This window comes from Mus caroli, unplaced genomic scaffold, assembly GCF_978045245.1.
Source record: "Mus caroli unplaced genomic scaffold, Mus_caroli_1 scaffold_6, whole genome shotgun sequence".
Taxonomy (NCBI): Eukaryota; Metazoa; Chordata; class Mammalia; order Rodentia; family Muridae; genus Mus; species Mus caroli.
The window spans coordinates 121687670-121703063 of record NW_028227261.1 but is presented as its reverse complement, the minus strand read 5'-3'; the positions used below and the strand labels follow the sequence as shown (position 1 = coordinate 121703063).

The 15394-nt window shown below is 46.5% G+C and overlaps 1 protein-coding gene across 4 annotated transcripts in view; it reads right to left on the bottom strand.

Annotated features, from left to right (window-relative positions):
• Ankrd6 (ankyrin repeat domain 6) overlaps positions 1-15394 on the bottom strand; it is a 148162-nt gene that overhangs the window by 45907 nt on the left and 86861 nt on the right. For 3 of the 4 annotated variants that reach the window (XM_021160920.3, XM_029476792.2, XM_029476788.2), the window contains exon 2: positions 11659-11925. In XM_021160920.3, the coding sequence (XP_021016579.1) occupies positions 11659-11778 (120 nt within the window). In that variant the 5' untranslated portion in view covers positions 11779-11925. Of the gene's footprint in view, positions 1-11658; positions 11926-14805; positions 14880-15394 lie in introns of those variants that run through there. The other variant, XM_029476789.2, reaches the window with a different exon arrangement.

The following is a 15394-nucleotide window of genomic DNA, read 5'->3' as shown; positions in this document are numbered from 1 at the left end:
AGGGAAAAAGAGAGGTGGGACCAGCATCCATTTTTCTCTCAGCCTATCCCCCTGGCTCTTCTAGTCCCAGAGGAAATGCTATGGACTCAGGCTGAACTGAAGAGAAACAGGGGTCAGAGGTCAGACTGTCTATAGTAGCTCCACAAGAGAATGCTAGGAACGTAAGATGAGTTCAAATGTAGGGAAAGGAGGAACCTTCAAAGAGAGAGCCCAGAGTTCTCACACACAGTGCTGGGGACGTCCGTTGGCACAGCACATTGAACAACTGGCTCTGGCTGTCAAAATCACAAGGACACACAGTGTCCTTCTGGCCCAGCAGTCCCACTTGGAGAAATTTACCCTGCATAGAAGCACATTATGCAACATGACCTCAAAGTTAGTTAGTGCAGCATCATTAGCAAAAGCAGAAGATTGGCATAATCTATGCATCCACCAACAGGGGATCAGACACCCCAATTATGGCTTCACCATGGATTATTGAATAAGCCACCAGGCATGGTGGTGTACACCTTTAATCCCAGCACTCTAGAGACAGAAACGGGCAGCTCTCTATGACTTCCAGACCAGCCAAGACTACATACTGAGAACTTGTTTGTCTTGAAAAAGACAGAACAGGGGCTGGTGAGATGGCTCAGTGGGTAAGAGCACCCGACTGCTCTTCTAAAGGTCCAGAGTTCAAATCCCAGCAACCACATGGTGGCTCACAACCATCTTTAACGAGATCTGGCGCCCTCTTCTGGGGTGTCTGAAGACAGCTACAGTGTACTTACATATAATAAATAAATAAATCTTAAAAAAAAAAAAAAAGAAAAAGACAGAACAATTTTAAAAAGTGGGTGGGGATGGGGAACTGGGGGTGGAAGAGACGTGTCAGCAGTTAAGAACACTGGCTGCTCTTCCAGAGGACCTGGGTTCAATTCCCAGTACCCACATGGCAGCTCACAACTGTCTGTAACTCCAGTTCCAGAAAATCTGGCACCCTTGCACAGACATACATGCAGGCAAAACATCAATGCACATAAAAATAAATAAATCAATCTCTTTTTATAAAGGGAGGGCTGGGGGGGGAAGAGGGAATATATAATACCCTACAATTTGTATAAAATGGAAAATGTATACAGTTTGCATGTCTGTGTGTGGAATGTCTGAGGAGGGGAATTATAAGAAACGAGAAACATTGGGAGAGAAGCTAATGAGAGACAGGGCAGGACAAAGACTAGCCAATGAGTGTGTAGATCATTACCTCTTAAAGATGGAAATAATTCGGGTTTTTTTGGTGTGGGGGAGGGGTGGTTCTGGGGGGTTGAATTTAGTGTCACATGCATGTAAATATTCTCCAAATGAGCCCTCCCCAGACCTGTTTTTATTCTGTATTCATGAAAAGATTATTAGTTAATTTACTTATTTTATACATTTGAGTACTTTATCTGTATATAGATCTGGATGCCAGAAGAGAGCATTGGATCCCATTACAGATGGTTGTGAGCCACCATGTGATTGTTGGGAATTGAACTCAGGACCTTTAGAAGAGCAGCTAGTGCTCTTAACCACTGAACTAACTCTCCAACATGCTCTTACCCTGTAATTTAAAATAACATCTTACTAAGGTGCCCAGGCTAGCTTTGAACTTAGTCTGTAGTCCAAGCTAGCCCTGAACTTGTCACTTTGTTACTTCAACATTGTGAATAGCTGGGATTACATGTGTACAATACCAGGTACAGCTTTAAAATGCTTTTTTAGGATGCTTGTTTACCAAGCCTGATAACTTAAGTTCAATCAGTGGAAGCAACATGGAGAGACCACTGTTCTCTGAAAGCTGCCCTTTGATCTCTACTCATACACATGTAGCCTGTGTATACACACACACACACACACACACACATCACACACATCATACACATACATGTAACTTATACAATAAATAAAAAGATTTTCCTTAAATACATTCTTAAAGTTCTAAAAGTGTGTTATACATAGCACACGTTCTCAATGAAAGATTGTATCTAACCATTAACCTATAGCTACATAGTCCCCACTATCCACTCCCACCCCATCCCACCCCAGAGATCAGAAGCTTCAAGAAAATGCATACAAGCCAATGGGCTGGCAAACAAGGCTCTGACACAAATATTGAAAATAAGTTCCATCATGAAACATAAACCCCTGACCTGAAATGGACCCGAGCCCCACCTGGAAAAGGTGCCTTCTTACTGGCGTGGCCCGGCAGGCCTACAAGTCAAGGGCAGCTTGGTTTACACGTACTGTGCCTGTGCAGTTACTAATATAAACCTATAGTGGTCAGTTACTCTAACAAATACTTCAGATAGTCAACTTAGAAAGAAAAAAAGGTGAATTTTTACTCACAGTTTTGAAGATTCCAGACTATGGTTAGAGGAGGTCATTGGACCACAGAGCCTGACAGAGTGAAACCACTTATCTGTGGCCACTGAACAAAAGACAGGAAGGTGAAGAGTTAGGGCCCACTACCCCCTTGGGGCATGTCACCAATGACTTTAGACTTCCTAGCAGACCCCACTGTGAGGGCTAAAGGTATGTTCTAAGTTTTAATTACTGTGCTTAAGAGATCTATAAAACAAAATGTCTCCAACGTATAAGCCCCACCTGGCCAAGGGCAGATGACCTTCTGGGATGCTGGGAGCGGGTTTTCAGATAAGATAACAAGCCACATGTTTTCACTTCTGTAAACAAGGCTGGTTGTCCCAGCTGCACAGGATGGACTTGAGCACATACACACGCCCAGATGGCAGGTACACAGGCAGGAAGGATGGAGCCTGCTGAGCTCCGCCTTTTTCCAGTACCAGACTAATGTAATTAACTCATGGCCATTCTCTAGGAATTATGGGCCTGGCCAGGGTGCATTGCATTAGCCAGTATTTAATAAAGCTTGCTTCAAATTTGGCTCGAAATTTGTGGTACTGGCTTTCTGCTCACCTGGTGGGATTAACATCACCTCTTCACAGCCAGAGACCAGAGATCAGATCTTTTATAGCATGGGTTTCTGGGAGACTCACCCAAACGGTAACAAAGTCCTTCATCCACAGAGATGTCCCTGCTTTAGGAGAAAGATAGCACGCCTCTCATCTACAGTCACTGGTCTCTTGCAAAGCACCACCAGACTTTCACCCTGATAATGCCTCTCCGAGCGCTGACCCCTAAGCATCCTCAGGCACTTTTGCTCTCTTGCCCCTTCCTGGCTAGTTACCTCTACTCTGACCCCTCTCTGTCCAGCTAAGGCTCTGGGTGCCTGTGATCATGACTTTACTTGGCATGTGCAGATGTGAAAGAGCTGAGATGATGTCACCTGGAATAGACTGGGCGCTTAACACTTAAGTGAAGATACTATCCGCTCTGGTATCATAAATCAGAGAGAAACCCATATGAAGACAAAGGAGGGGGATGGGTGTCACCCCTGCAAGCCAAGGACCACCAACTACTGCAGAGATGGCTCAGAGGTTAAGAGCACTGACTGCTCTTCCAGAGGTCCTGAGTTCAAATCCCAGCAACCACATGGTGACTCACAACCACCTGTAATGGGATCCGATGCCCTCTTCTGGTGACTCTGAAGACAGTTACAATGTACTCATTACATATAAGAAAGAGAGAGAGAGAGAGAGAAAGAGAGAGAAAGAAAGAAGCAGGAATAGTCCACCCCCAGGTTCAGACGACACAGCCTGCAACAGCTTGCTCTCACTCTCTAGCTGCCAAAAGTCTCAAACAGGCATTTCCCTAGTGCAGGTGCCCTGTCGCTGGGAGCTTGTTATAGCTGCTATGGGAAGCCTGTAGAGTCTGTGTCTTTAACTTATTCCCCAAATCTCTCCGCAAGCTGGTTAAGTTAGTGTGTCCCTCTAGTGGGATCGTTATAATTTTAACAGATTCCCATTGTGCTCCAGGGATTTTCTAGGAATTTGCTCAGTCGAGATCGCCTATGTCTGGAAGACACATCCAAGTGCGCACACCGCAGCATACCATGAAGAACAGCAAATAATCGGCCTCCACAGGAGGCAGCTGCTCAAATGGTTCCAGTTTAACCACATAATGGCAGATTCAGGGCCATTTCACCAAGGAAGTAGATCCACACAGTAAAGCTCTTAAATAGCCCATAAAGAGTCACTTTGGTGAGTATGGGCCCATTTACATTTCTAAGTGATTTAGACCTGCTTTTACTTGCATACATATTTTTGGAGACACACACAAATATTTCCTGGTTTTGGGAGCAGGACTCACGGGAAGATAATACAGGGAGGAGAAAAGAGAGACAGGGGAAGGAAGGCGGCAAGCTGGCGGCTTATGGTATGCCAGGCATCATCCTCAATGCTTTCTGTGGACTCTTCTTCCTCTAGCCCCTTCCTCCACCACCACCACCACCACACTTGCTACATGCACTGTTGTTACAGACAGTAGGCTACAGATAGATACAGTGTATGCACAGGCATAACACCAAGGAATGGCGGGTGTAAGGCCCCGGCAGGGTCACATGGGTATAACTAGGGGCAAGGACAGAAACCCAGGCTGCCACCTCGGAGCTGGCATCTAGTTTCTGATTTTGTATCACCCGAAGATGTCCTTTTGTATTGAGGACACACAAGCCTGCAGCTGCAGAGCTTCTTTAAGAAGCTGTCAGGTGGCCCTGTGAACACTGTCCCTCCCCCTCAGGAGCACCTGGGACAACTCCCTGTGCACAGCCTCCTGGGTTCTAAATCTTCTCTTTTGGTTGGGACTCACAGCAAAGCTCAAAATGACCTTGAACCTGCTCTTTCTTTCTTTCTTTGAGTTGAAAATGCATTTCTTTTTCCTTATACAATGTATTCTGACCAGTTTCTCCTCCCTCACCTCCCACTTCCTCCCCACAAGCCCACCCTCGGGGTTTTTTCTTTATTTACAAAACAAACAAAAAAAAAAACAGACTAGGACAAAGAAAAAAAAAAAAAAACAAAAGCACAAGAACACCCATGCAGAGACACCCATACACACACAGAAAGCTCATTTAAAAAATAATAAAATCAGAAACCATAATATATAAGCAAGAGCCCAGAAAGGTTTAAAAAAAAAATGCACACGTTTCATGAGACAAGACAAATAAACAAAACCTCCAAAAATATCATTGACTTTTTTGGTTTTTTTCTTTTTTTCTTTTTTCAGTGGGCCATACACTGCTGCGCACAGTGTGGTTTGTGTTCCTGTCAGACTACACTGGAGAAAACTAACTTTTCTTTTGTGTGGTTGTCAACTGGAGCCAGCTTCTGGGCTAGAGATGGCGCCAAGCCTCCTCTTGGCACCGAGACCCCATCTGGCTTAGCCATGCAGGCCCTGTGCACGCAGCCACAGCCTCTGTGAGCTCGCCTGTGCATCGGACTGCTGTGTTCAGGCCTGAGTCCTTGGTGTCCTCCGCCCCCTCTGGCTCTCACACTCTTTCTGCCTCTTCTTCTACAGAGTTCCTTGAGCCCTGAGGGGAGGAATTTAATGGAGACATCCCATTTAGGACTGACCAGCCAGTCCAAGGTCTCTCACTCTCTGCACCTTGTGTAACCGCTGATCTGCTTGCTATCTTCAGAGTGCTGGAGTTACAGCTGTGCCCCAACCCCACCCCCAAGCTGGTTTCTGTTTCTTAGTCATCTAATCCCTATTCTATTATCCAGGGCCAGTGATTTTCATTAAGTGATAAATGTTCACTTGTGAATGAAGTTTTATTTTCTTCTCAATTGAGGATTCACTAAATAACTTTATCTGGATACTTTTAGAGGAAGAGAAAACCACAGCATCCCAGAAAGAGCGTCTTAACTTCACAGAAAGCTATAGCCTACCCTACAGTTCCCCGTTGCTTTTAACACTAAGCCTACAGTCCATGCCTAGCATCAGGAGCAATTTGCAGAGGGTTTATCCAGGCAACAGAATACCTGTGGATGCTAAGCTAATAAAATGACGCCTCAGGTGGAGATTCTTCTTACGTGAGGTAACTCTGGGGAGAACTCGAACATTTATAATGCCAAGACTTTCTCAAAAGAAAACAAACAGCTTTGTGTTTTCTAAGAGGCATCTCCTATAGCATCAGTACCGGCAACTGGAAAGACATCAAGAAGAAATTCAGGAGGGAGCATGAGTGGCCAGCCCACTGAGGGTGGCAAGTGGAGAGCCACCAGGAGCCAAGAAGGAAACAGAATGGCTACAGGATGGCACACAGGGCTGCCACGTACTACAAAAGGGACCTGAAGAACAGTAACAGGCTCCAGCTGGGGACACAGGCACCAATGTGGCCGTGAAGGCAGCCTGGAGTTCAAGGCCAATCATAGCCACACTGGGAGTTGGTTTCAGGCCAGTCAGGGCTACACTGTGAGACCTTGTCTCAAAGGAGAGAGAGAGAGAGAGAGAGTTCCATGTGCTCAGGCAGGGACTGAGTTCTGTGCTTAATGAGAACATAGCTTCCATTTGGAGAAATGAACAAAGGTCTAGAAGTGGCTGGTGGCAACCGCTGGGCCATGGGGACACTGAAACTCACACCTACAAATGGTTAAGATGTGAATCTGTTTTTTTGCCGGGGTGAGTACTGACAACTTAAATTATTTGACCTACCTTTAAACATGAAGCTGGTCAACTGATTAATACCACACATATATTCTAAGAATGTGGAACCGAGCAGGTAGGGAGGGAAAGGCTAGGAGATATGAAAGTCATTTCTGAAGACACCATGGGAAGGGAAAAGTCCCTCGGCCCTAGGCCTGGTTCTCCTGTCCTGCAATTAGAGTCAGCACACTTCAGACACTGATCTGCCCCAAGGCACGGTTCTCCAAAAGAAGTCTCAGACAGAGGCGGCAAAGACAGTAAATAAACTGTTTACCTGGGGCCAAAATGGTGTATTTTAGCATTGAGTTTTTGGCATTCTTCTCATTCTAAATCTAAACACCACCCTTCATAAAGCTTACAGTTTTGCTTACAAAAGGAAAAAAATCTTTAACCTTTAAACCTTGTCATAAATGATACTGAGCCGTGTAGCTTAGAAAGACTCAGGATGGAGACACTGAAGACGGTCTCCTTTGAGAAGCCCACACCCACACTCAGATCTCTTATTCTTTTCCTGTGCATCTTTCTGCTCAGCCATGTGCTTAAGATATAGATTATTCTTTCAATAAAGTCTGCTGCTAACTGGCTCCTCCTGAGAGTCTGTCCTGTATGTTGAAGCCAGAGCCCTGTGTTTGTCTGAGGTGCTCAGCTGACATGGAACCGGGATGCCTCTAGCAGGCTCTGGAGACATGACTTGGTGGTTAAGAACACTGGTTGCTCTTCTGTTCAATTCCCAGCACCTCATGGGAAACTTCCGCCACCTGTAACTTGAGTGCCAGGGGATCTGACACCCACTTGTAGCCTCCTCAGGCACTACATGCAGGGAAGCATACAGACACACAGACGCACGTGCAGGCAAAATACCCATGCACATAAAATATAGCTTTTAAATTCCTTGTGCCCCCACCCCTTTTTTTCTTTTTCTTTTAGAGACAGGGTTTCTCTGCATAGCCCTGGCTGTCCTAGAACTTACTCTGTTGACCAGGACTGTCCCTGCTTCCAAAGTGCTAGGATTAAAAGTATGTATAAACACCATCAGTGTGCGTAAGTTTTACTTTTGTAAAGATATCTAAAATGATCCCTGGTTTATGGTGATTTGACTTACGATTCTTCAACACTGATTAAAAAAAAAACAGTAATGACACATTCACCAGAAATCATTTTGAATTTTGATTTTTTTTTTCCTTCCACAAGGCTAGAAACACGCAGTATGGAACCCTCTTGAGATGCTGGGCATGGAACAGCAAGTCACAACTCTCAGTTTCCAACAGGATCGGAAAGAGAGCAGAGGCTATACCGAGGGTACAGTCCTACTAAGCTGAGACTAGTCCTACTAAGCTGAGGGTAGGTGTAGAAAATGCATTTCACCTTACAACATTTTCAAACTCTGATGGTTTTATGGGGACATGGCTCCACTGGAAGTCAAAGATTATTTGCAAAGACAAGTAAACGATGTGACCAAGCATGGTGGCGCATTCCTGTAATGCCCCTGCTTGGAAAGTTGGGGGCCAGACAGCTGCCCATGTGTTCAAGGCCAGCCTAAGCTATGGTACCGAGACAGTGTCATCACAGACAAACAACAGGGTGAGTAAGCACAGGTGAAGTAGGAAATGGGACCCTCAAACATTCTGGTGGGAATGGGAAATTGTAAACCAGCTTTGAAACCAGGCATGGCATTTTGTTACAGTGTGAAACATATTTATCATGTGACTCAGCAAATCTCCCTGATATTCACTGTAGTGGCTATTCCTGGTTGTCAACTTGACTATATTTGGAATGAACTACAATCCAGAATTGGGAGGTTCACCAGTGACCCTTATCTGGAGGCTTGGAGATAGAAGTTTCTGATCTGGATCTTGGTATGGAGATCTTGAGGCATAGTGGCTATGGATTCCAGAAGATTAAATCTCCGAGTTCAAGGTCATCTGGGATTAATGGTGTGGTGGAACACACCTTTAATCTGGGCTACACCTTCTGCTGGAGACCACGTAAGGAAGAAGGGAGTCTCGCTCTCGCTCCTTCGCCTGCTTGCTGTGTGAGACTGAGTAACTGCTAGATCCTTGGACTTCCATTCACAGCTGCGACTGAACCATTGTTGGGAATTGGGCTGCAGACTGTAAGTCATCAGTAAATTCCTTTATTATATAGAGACTATCCATAAGTTCTGTGACTCTAGAGAACACTGACTAATATATTCACCCACCATAGATGCAAACTCTGCCCACACAAATGTGTATGCCGATGCTCACGGCTGTGGCGGAGTTTTAATAATAGCCCTAAACTAGAAGCAGCCGGAAACGTCCATCAACTGGCGGAAGGACAGTCGTGATCCCCCTTTATCCACCATCTCACTCCCTATAATAACCCATTGTCAGGGCCCATTTCACAATCTGAAATGGAAAATGGAAAATTCAAGAGATAAAGGAATCTGGAGTCTGAAATTGCATGCAGTTCTGAGCAATGCTGCCCCCCAGCCATCCCGCCAGGGATGTTAATCACCCCTTTGTCCAGTGTGTCTGTCTGTGTCCTCCACCCTTCCTACCTGCAGATACTATGTATTTCTATGTGTGCTTACTATGCATCATTATTCAGTCACAAAAAGGAATGAAGTACTCACTGCAACATGAATAACTCTTGATAACTCTATTCTACAGGCAGGTAATCAGGACAGAAGACCATTTGCTGTGTGTCTAGTTAGGGTTCCTATTGCTGTGACAAAACACCAGGACTAAAAAGCCAGTTAGGAGAAAAGAATTTACACTTTCATATCACTGTTCATTATCAGAGGAAATCAGGACAAGAACTCTAACAGGGCAGGAACCTGGAGGCAGGAACTGATGCAGAGGCCCTGCAGGGGTACTGCTTAGTGGCTTGCTTGCATGGCTTGCTCAGCCTGCTTCCTTAAAAAACCCAGGACCAGCTGGGCAGTGGTGGCACACGCCTTGGGAGCACTTGGGAGGCAGAGGCAGGCATATTTCTGAGTTCGAGGCCAGTCTGGTCTACAGAGTGAGTTCCAGGACAGCCAGGGCTACACAGAGAAACCCTGTCTCAGAAGAAAAAAAGAAAGAAAGATAAAAAAAAAAAGAGAAAATGCCCTACATTTTCTTACCCATAGCCCATCTTATGGAAGCATTTTCTCAACAAAGCCTCCCTCCTCTGATGACTCTAGCTTGTGTCACGTTGGCATAAAATTAACCAGGTCACCCATAATTCCATTTCTTTGTAATATCTAAAAAAGGAAAACCCATAAGCAAACAGGAGGTCGATGATCACTGAGAGCTGGGGTGAGGTTAAGTGGATAGATAACCTTTTCCAGGACGCGGTTGCATTGGTCTGCTCAGGCAGCCACATCAGAAATGCATCTTCCCCAAGGAAGTCCAAGATGAGGGCACAAACATGGACGGGTCCTGGTGAATTCTTCCTCTAGCTTGCTGAGGACAACTTCTCACTGTGTGCTCAAGGGGCAGGAACTCAGATGCAGGAGTGACTGAGACGGCTGAAGGGGGTGGGGGGTTGCTCAATCCTAGCAGCGGCAACGGCTGCACGATAGTGTGAGCATTCTGCAAATTTCTGATTAGATTAATCTTGGGGCATGTAAAATATGCCACAAAAAAGCTGTGGATAAAAAACAAAAAGCAGCCGGGTGTGGTGGCGCATGCCTTTAATCCCAGCACTCAGGAGGCAGAGGCAGGCAGATCTCTGAGTTTGAGGCCAGCCTGGTCTACAGAGTGAGTTCCAGGACAGCCAGGGCTATACAGAGAAACCCTGTCTCAAAAAACCAAAAACAAACAAACAAAAAACCAAAAAACACACAAAAAACCAAAGCAATGAATGAGGTCTATTTAAAACATAAAATGAAATAGCAGCCTGTGTGGCTTTGACCAAGTTATTTTTATTATAACAGCCCCGAAAGGTTGATATTATTCTTGTATCATAGGTAGGGAAACTGAGGCTTAGAAAAGTTAAGCTAGTCACAGAGTTTGCAAACACAGCAGAGTCGAGTCCGAACCTGGTTTACCTGCTAACCTTTGCTGGGTAGCACCTCCTGGGCTGGCCACAGGAGGTGGCAGTTCATGATCCTGAATGCTAGCCACAAACTACACTTGTAGATCTCTGGGGTGCCATGGACAACTGACAAGACTTTCTCTCTCAAGACCAGTATTCAGTGCAGAGGGACTGAGACTGACGGCTGACCAACATCTGGCCCAGAACGTCAGGTCCTAAGAGCTGATGCCATGTGAAAAGAATGAAACCGTATCTCCATCTGTGAGGCTCTCTGGAGCGGAAGGCGGGAAAGCACGGGACCAAGGCACCAAGGATGTAAGCGACATTTCCACCTGGACAGAAATGTCTTTAGGATGAGAAGAAAAAATTCTCCAGGGGGCTTCACGGTACTCACGGCAGCACTGGAAGCCGGATACAGGTGGATCTGTATTAATTCAACATTGAAGGGCCTGACTTACTTTATTTTTTGCTAATTTTTGAGACTATCTATGTAGTCCAGGCTGTCTTCAAACTTAAGATCTCCCAAATGCTGGCACAAATACACCTAGCCCAGGACCTACCTTTCTTGGGGTTTAAAACTGCCTTCAATCAACCATTGTACAATACAACCTGCCATTGTATTGTCGGTTGATAAGGGATGAGCAATGTCTTACAAAGCCCCACAGTAGTAATGACAGGCGTCTGGTCCAAGCTGCCAGATCGGATAGTGAGACCAGGCTGGCCCACCTTGCTAGGAGGCCTGTCTAATATGATTCCCACCCTCCAACCCCTGCTCACTGTTCAGTTAGTCTCTGTGAAGGAACTTCTTCTCCAAAGAGACAAATTGTCCACTGGCTACAGAAGTGGGTGGGAGAAAAGTCAAAAACGATTTTTTTTTAAGACTGTCAAATGCAAATTACAAACTCTCCTTTTGAAAGATGACAATGAAAACATTTTCAGTGCTTTGTGTCCCCTCCCAAGCCTTTATCCCTTTACCAAAAGCCAGTTCTTTTAAAACTATGAACCAAACAACAATTCTGCAGGCAACAAGAGGTAAGCTATTCCCACAGAACATCTATGGCGTTTTCTCTGTGTTACCTTGGTAACCGCTACCTTGGCACCCTTGTTGATGAGCTGAACCACATTCTCTGTCTGGCCTTTGTACGCAGCTATGAGCAGGCGTTCTGAAAGCACAGCGACCGCATCCTGCTGGCTCATGAATTAGGAGAGAAAGGGGCTCCCGGGAAAGCAAGCGGTGGGTCAGTTTCCTCAGCTCCACATGCAGCCTCGGGTGGGGCTGGAGTCCACAGCGAAAGGTGCTCGGAATCCTGAGGGATGCCTTTCTCACTACTCCATCTTCAGGTCCTAGGGGGTCACAAAACAAAGTGGCCATCAGCGCCACTCAGTACAAGAGGACAGACAGACCACACCACTGCTGACCTCATGGTGTCCCTCTGCTGCACAGCACAGGGGACAGGAAGCCAAAAGCACACTTCCACAGCATTTCAAAGTGAAGCAGCAGGGTGTGCCAACTCTCCACTTCCTCCCTCCTCAGGACCATTCTCCACGAGACGGGCAGACCTGAGAGGCTGAGTTTGTACCCTGGGTAAAGAGGCCTGATGTAACCCAGGGTGGAGGGAGGAAAGGTCGGGGAATGACACCATTATATTTTAATTATTTTATAAAAAGAGGGGGTCTGGTATAGCTCCCTAGATACCTCCTGGTTATATACATAACAACATGTACTGTGTATGATCAACCTTTAGACTTGAAGGCCAGGTTCCTATGAATCCACTACAGCTAACATGCACTCAGCCCTGTCCCCATTCCTACCCCAGCAAGTATGATTTCCTTCATCTTTTACCTTCTGCAAAGTCTCCTGCATTCTGGAACAGACAGTGAACCGAGTACAGCCCAGGGTCGACCCCCATTCCCAACTGAAGAGACACTCCCCATGTGAAGAAGCTGGTGCCTTACTCAGTGCAGGCAGCGCTAGCACCGCCAGGTTAGGAACAACCCCTCCACAAACACTCCCCAACCCCGTGCTTCATTGGGAGAAAATAGACGGCCACCACTTAAGGCAGAGCCTTAATACAACTCTAGACTCTGCTCAAGGAGCCCTGGTAATATCTTTAGAACAAACCAAGTCAGGGATACTGATTTCTCTGAGGCAGCGGGAGGAAGAGGGAGTCTTTTGTGTTTAAAACTCGTTTGTAGTGGCCAGGGAGATGGCTCAGGTATAGGGACTTGCTGCAAAGTCTGAGAACCAGAACACAGTTCCTGTACCCACATGATGGAAGGGGGCACCATATTGTGCACACACACACACACACACACACACACACACACACACACACACACATACACACACACGGCAGAGAGAGAGAGAGAGAGAGAACCACACTATTCAAATCAGATCATATTTTGATGACCAAGAGCATCCTGGCATCTTTCTCAGTAGCTTCCAGAAACTTGACAATCATTCAGCCTTAGGTAGAGTCTCATATACAGAACAGAGCCCGACTATTTCATTATAAGAGAGGAACCTAGCCAGATGTAAACACTGTGCTTTTAGAAAGGTGATTTCTTACCTACCCCCCAATCTCTATCATCACTTTTCACTGTGTTCGCCATTTGTTGCCCCAAATACGGGCAAAAGATAATAAAGAAAGGGACTCTGGCAAGGCCAGTCTGCTCTTGCTCACCAGGCCACCGGAAGCACCGTGCCCCATCCAGTCAGCCCTGAGATGTCCATTTCCCTTCCTGGGCTGAAAATCCAGCCCAGGGCCTTTCACATGCCAGGCAAGTGTGCCGCCATGAAGTTGTATTCCCAGCCCAAAGAAAGAACAGAGTTAGCACTCTAAGCAGTGAGGGAAACAGCTAGAAATGCCTTTGGAAGGCTCAAAGCCACAGAGTACATTAGGGTTTATCTCCTCGCTGTCTGCCTCCGCCACACAGAAGCACACAAACAACATGTACGTGTGTACACACAAACAACATGTACGTATGTACACACACACACACACACACAGAGGAGGCTTGTCCTTATGAACACTGGGTGGACTGTTCCTTCTTATGCAGAGAGGCTGCATCCCATTCACACAAACTACACTGATTTCTTGCTCCTTCAACTCAAACATTGCAAAACCACTCTGTGCCAAATGCAGAAAGATGCTCAGCAGTAGCCACTGGCTCCCATCTGCAGGTGTCTCTCTCTCTCTACCCATTTGCTATCTCTGTGCACTAGGCATTATCTGTACCCTTTCCCTTCCAGAGCCTTTCCTGCAAAAGGTGGCCTGCTTCAGACCAGTTTCATCATCATCATCATCATCATCATCCACCCAGCCTATCCCAAAGCTTGCCTGAGAGGGTGAGCAGCTCAGCAGCACTGTCACCTCCACTCGCCCCATTCCCACAGCAACCCAGCCCCCTTAGCAACAGACAGAGGGCCAACCAGCTTCCGGTAAATTGCTTGCCACTCCCATCCCAGACAGCAGTCTCATGCAACAGATGCAGCCTCTCAGATAATGAGACTAAAGCCAGAAGTTCTTACAGTTACAGCTGCAGGCTGAGATAGCTTCATTTAGATAATTACCAGGTAAAGCACCCTTTGCATGTACAGCTACCATCACTATTAAAAAACAAACAACAATAACAACAACAAAAACCCATAAAAATATAAACACCCCATTGATGAGAGAATGTTCATCAACCAGCTTTGACATTTTATGTTTTGCTTTTCTGTTGCGGCTACATAAGGGCCCTCTTTACTTCCCCCATGATATAACCCATACCTCCACAGGACAGTGGTCATTTACAACGGATCTTGGACATGCCCCATTGCCCCCAGCATGCTTGCACAGAAAACTGCTTGCAAGATGAGCAGCAGTGACTCCACCCCAGGTTATCCATTCTCATCTGCAGCCAACGCCTTCCCCTCACACTTGGGCATCTCAAAGTCATTCTGGATTTCAGGGCAGGGATCATCTCGCTGTTAGGACCCGCACCGGCAGACGCTTGACACAAAGGGCAGATGCACAGGACCACATATGCTGAGTCTCCTCTTCCCGTTTCCCCTCCTGACCTCACTTGGAGTGACAGGATGCTCTGTTCCCTGTCTGGGAACCAGTAAACTAGGCCAGATGGAGGCAGGCAGGGATGGGGAACGATGGAGAACCCCGAGAGGGGAAGGAAATACACGGGTGTGACCTCTCTGCGGGCTGTAAGTTAGACTCCACTGCTAACCTGTTGGGTGCCCTGGCTGTCGCCGCTTTGCCCTCTCATAAAATCTGAGCTTCCTCTTCCAGTAAGATAGCCACCATTCAAGAGAGCCTTGTAGCTGGAAGTGAGCAATCTGTCTGCCTCCCACCTGTCAATCTCGTCCTTTGTCACGGGATTCAGTTTCACTGTGCTCAGGAGGCAAAAGCTTAAAGGCAAACTTGCTGCCTGTTCTTCAGGCAGGAAGGGAGCAGAGAGCACAGTAAGTCTAGAGAGGACACTGCAAACTGAGGGGGTGGGCCCCGGAAGACCCGCGGCCGCCTCCCCTCCCAGGCCTAGCCCTTCTGTATCCACTGCTCCCACCCGCAATTTCTTTTGTTGTTTTTCTGTGGGTGGCAAAGGGTCTGTGAGGTTTGATTGTTTTCTTCTGGATTGCTGATTTACAACCAACTCTCCTGGTGCCTGTCAATATCTGTAAGCCACCACATTCCATCTCCTCCCAGTGCACTACTCTGAAACAAGCCTTTCAAAGAAAAGTCCTAGCCAGGCATTGTGCAGAGCCCACCAGAGCTGTGGTTAGAGAGCACACAGACTCAGAACAACTAGCTTTTTCCCA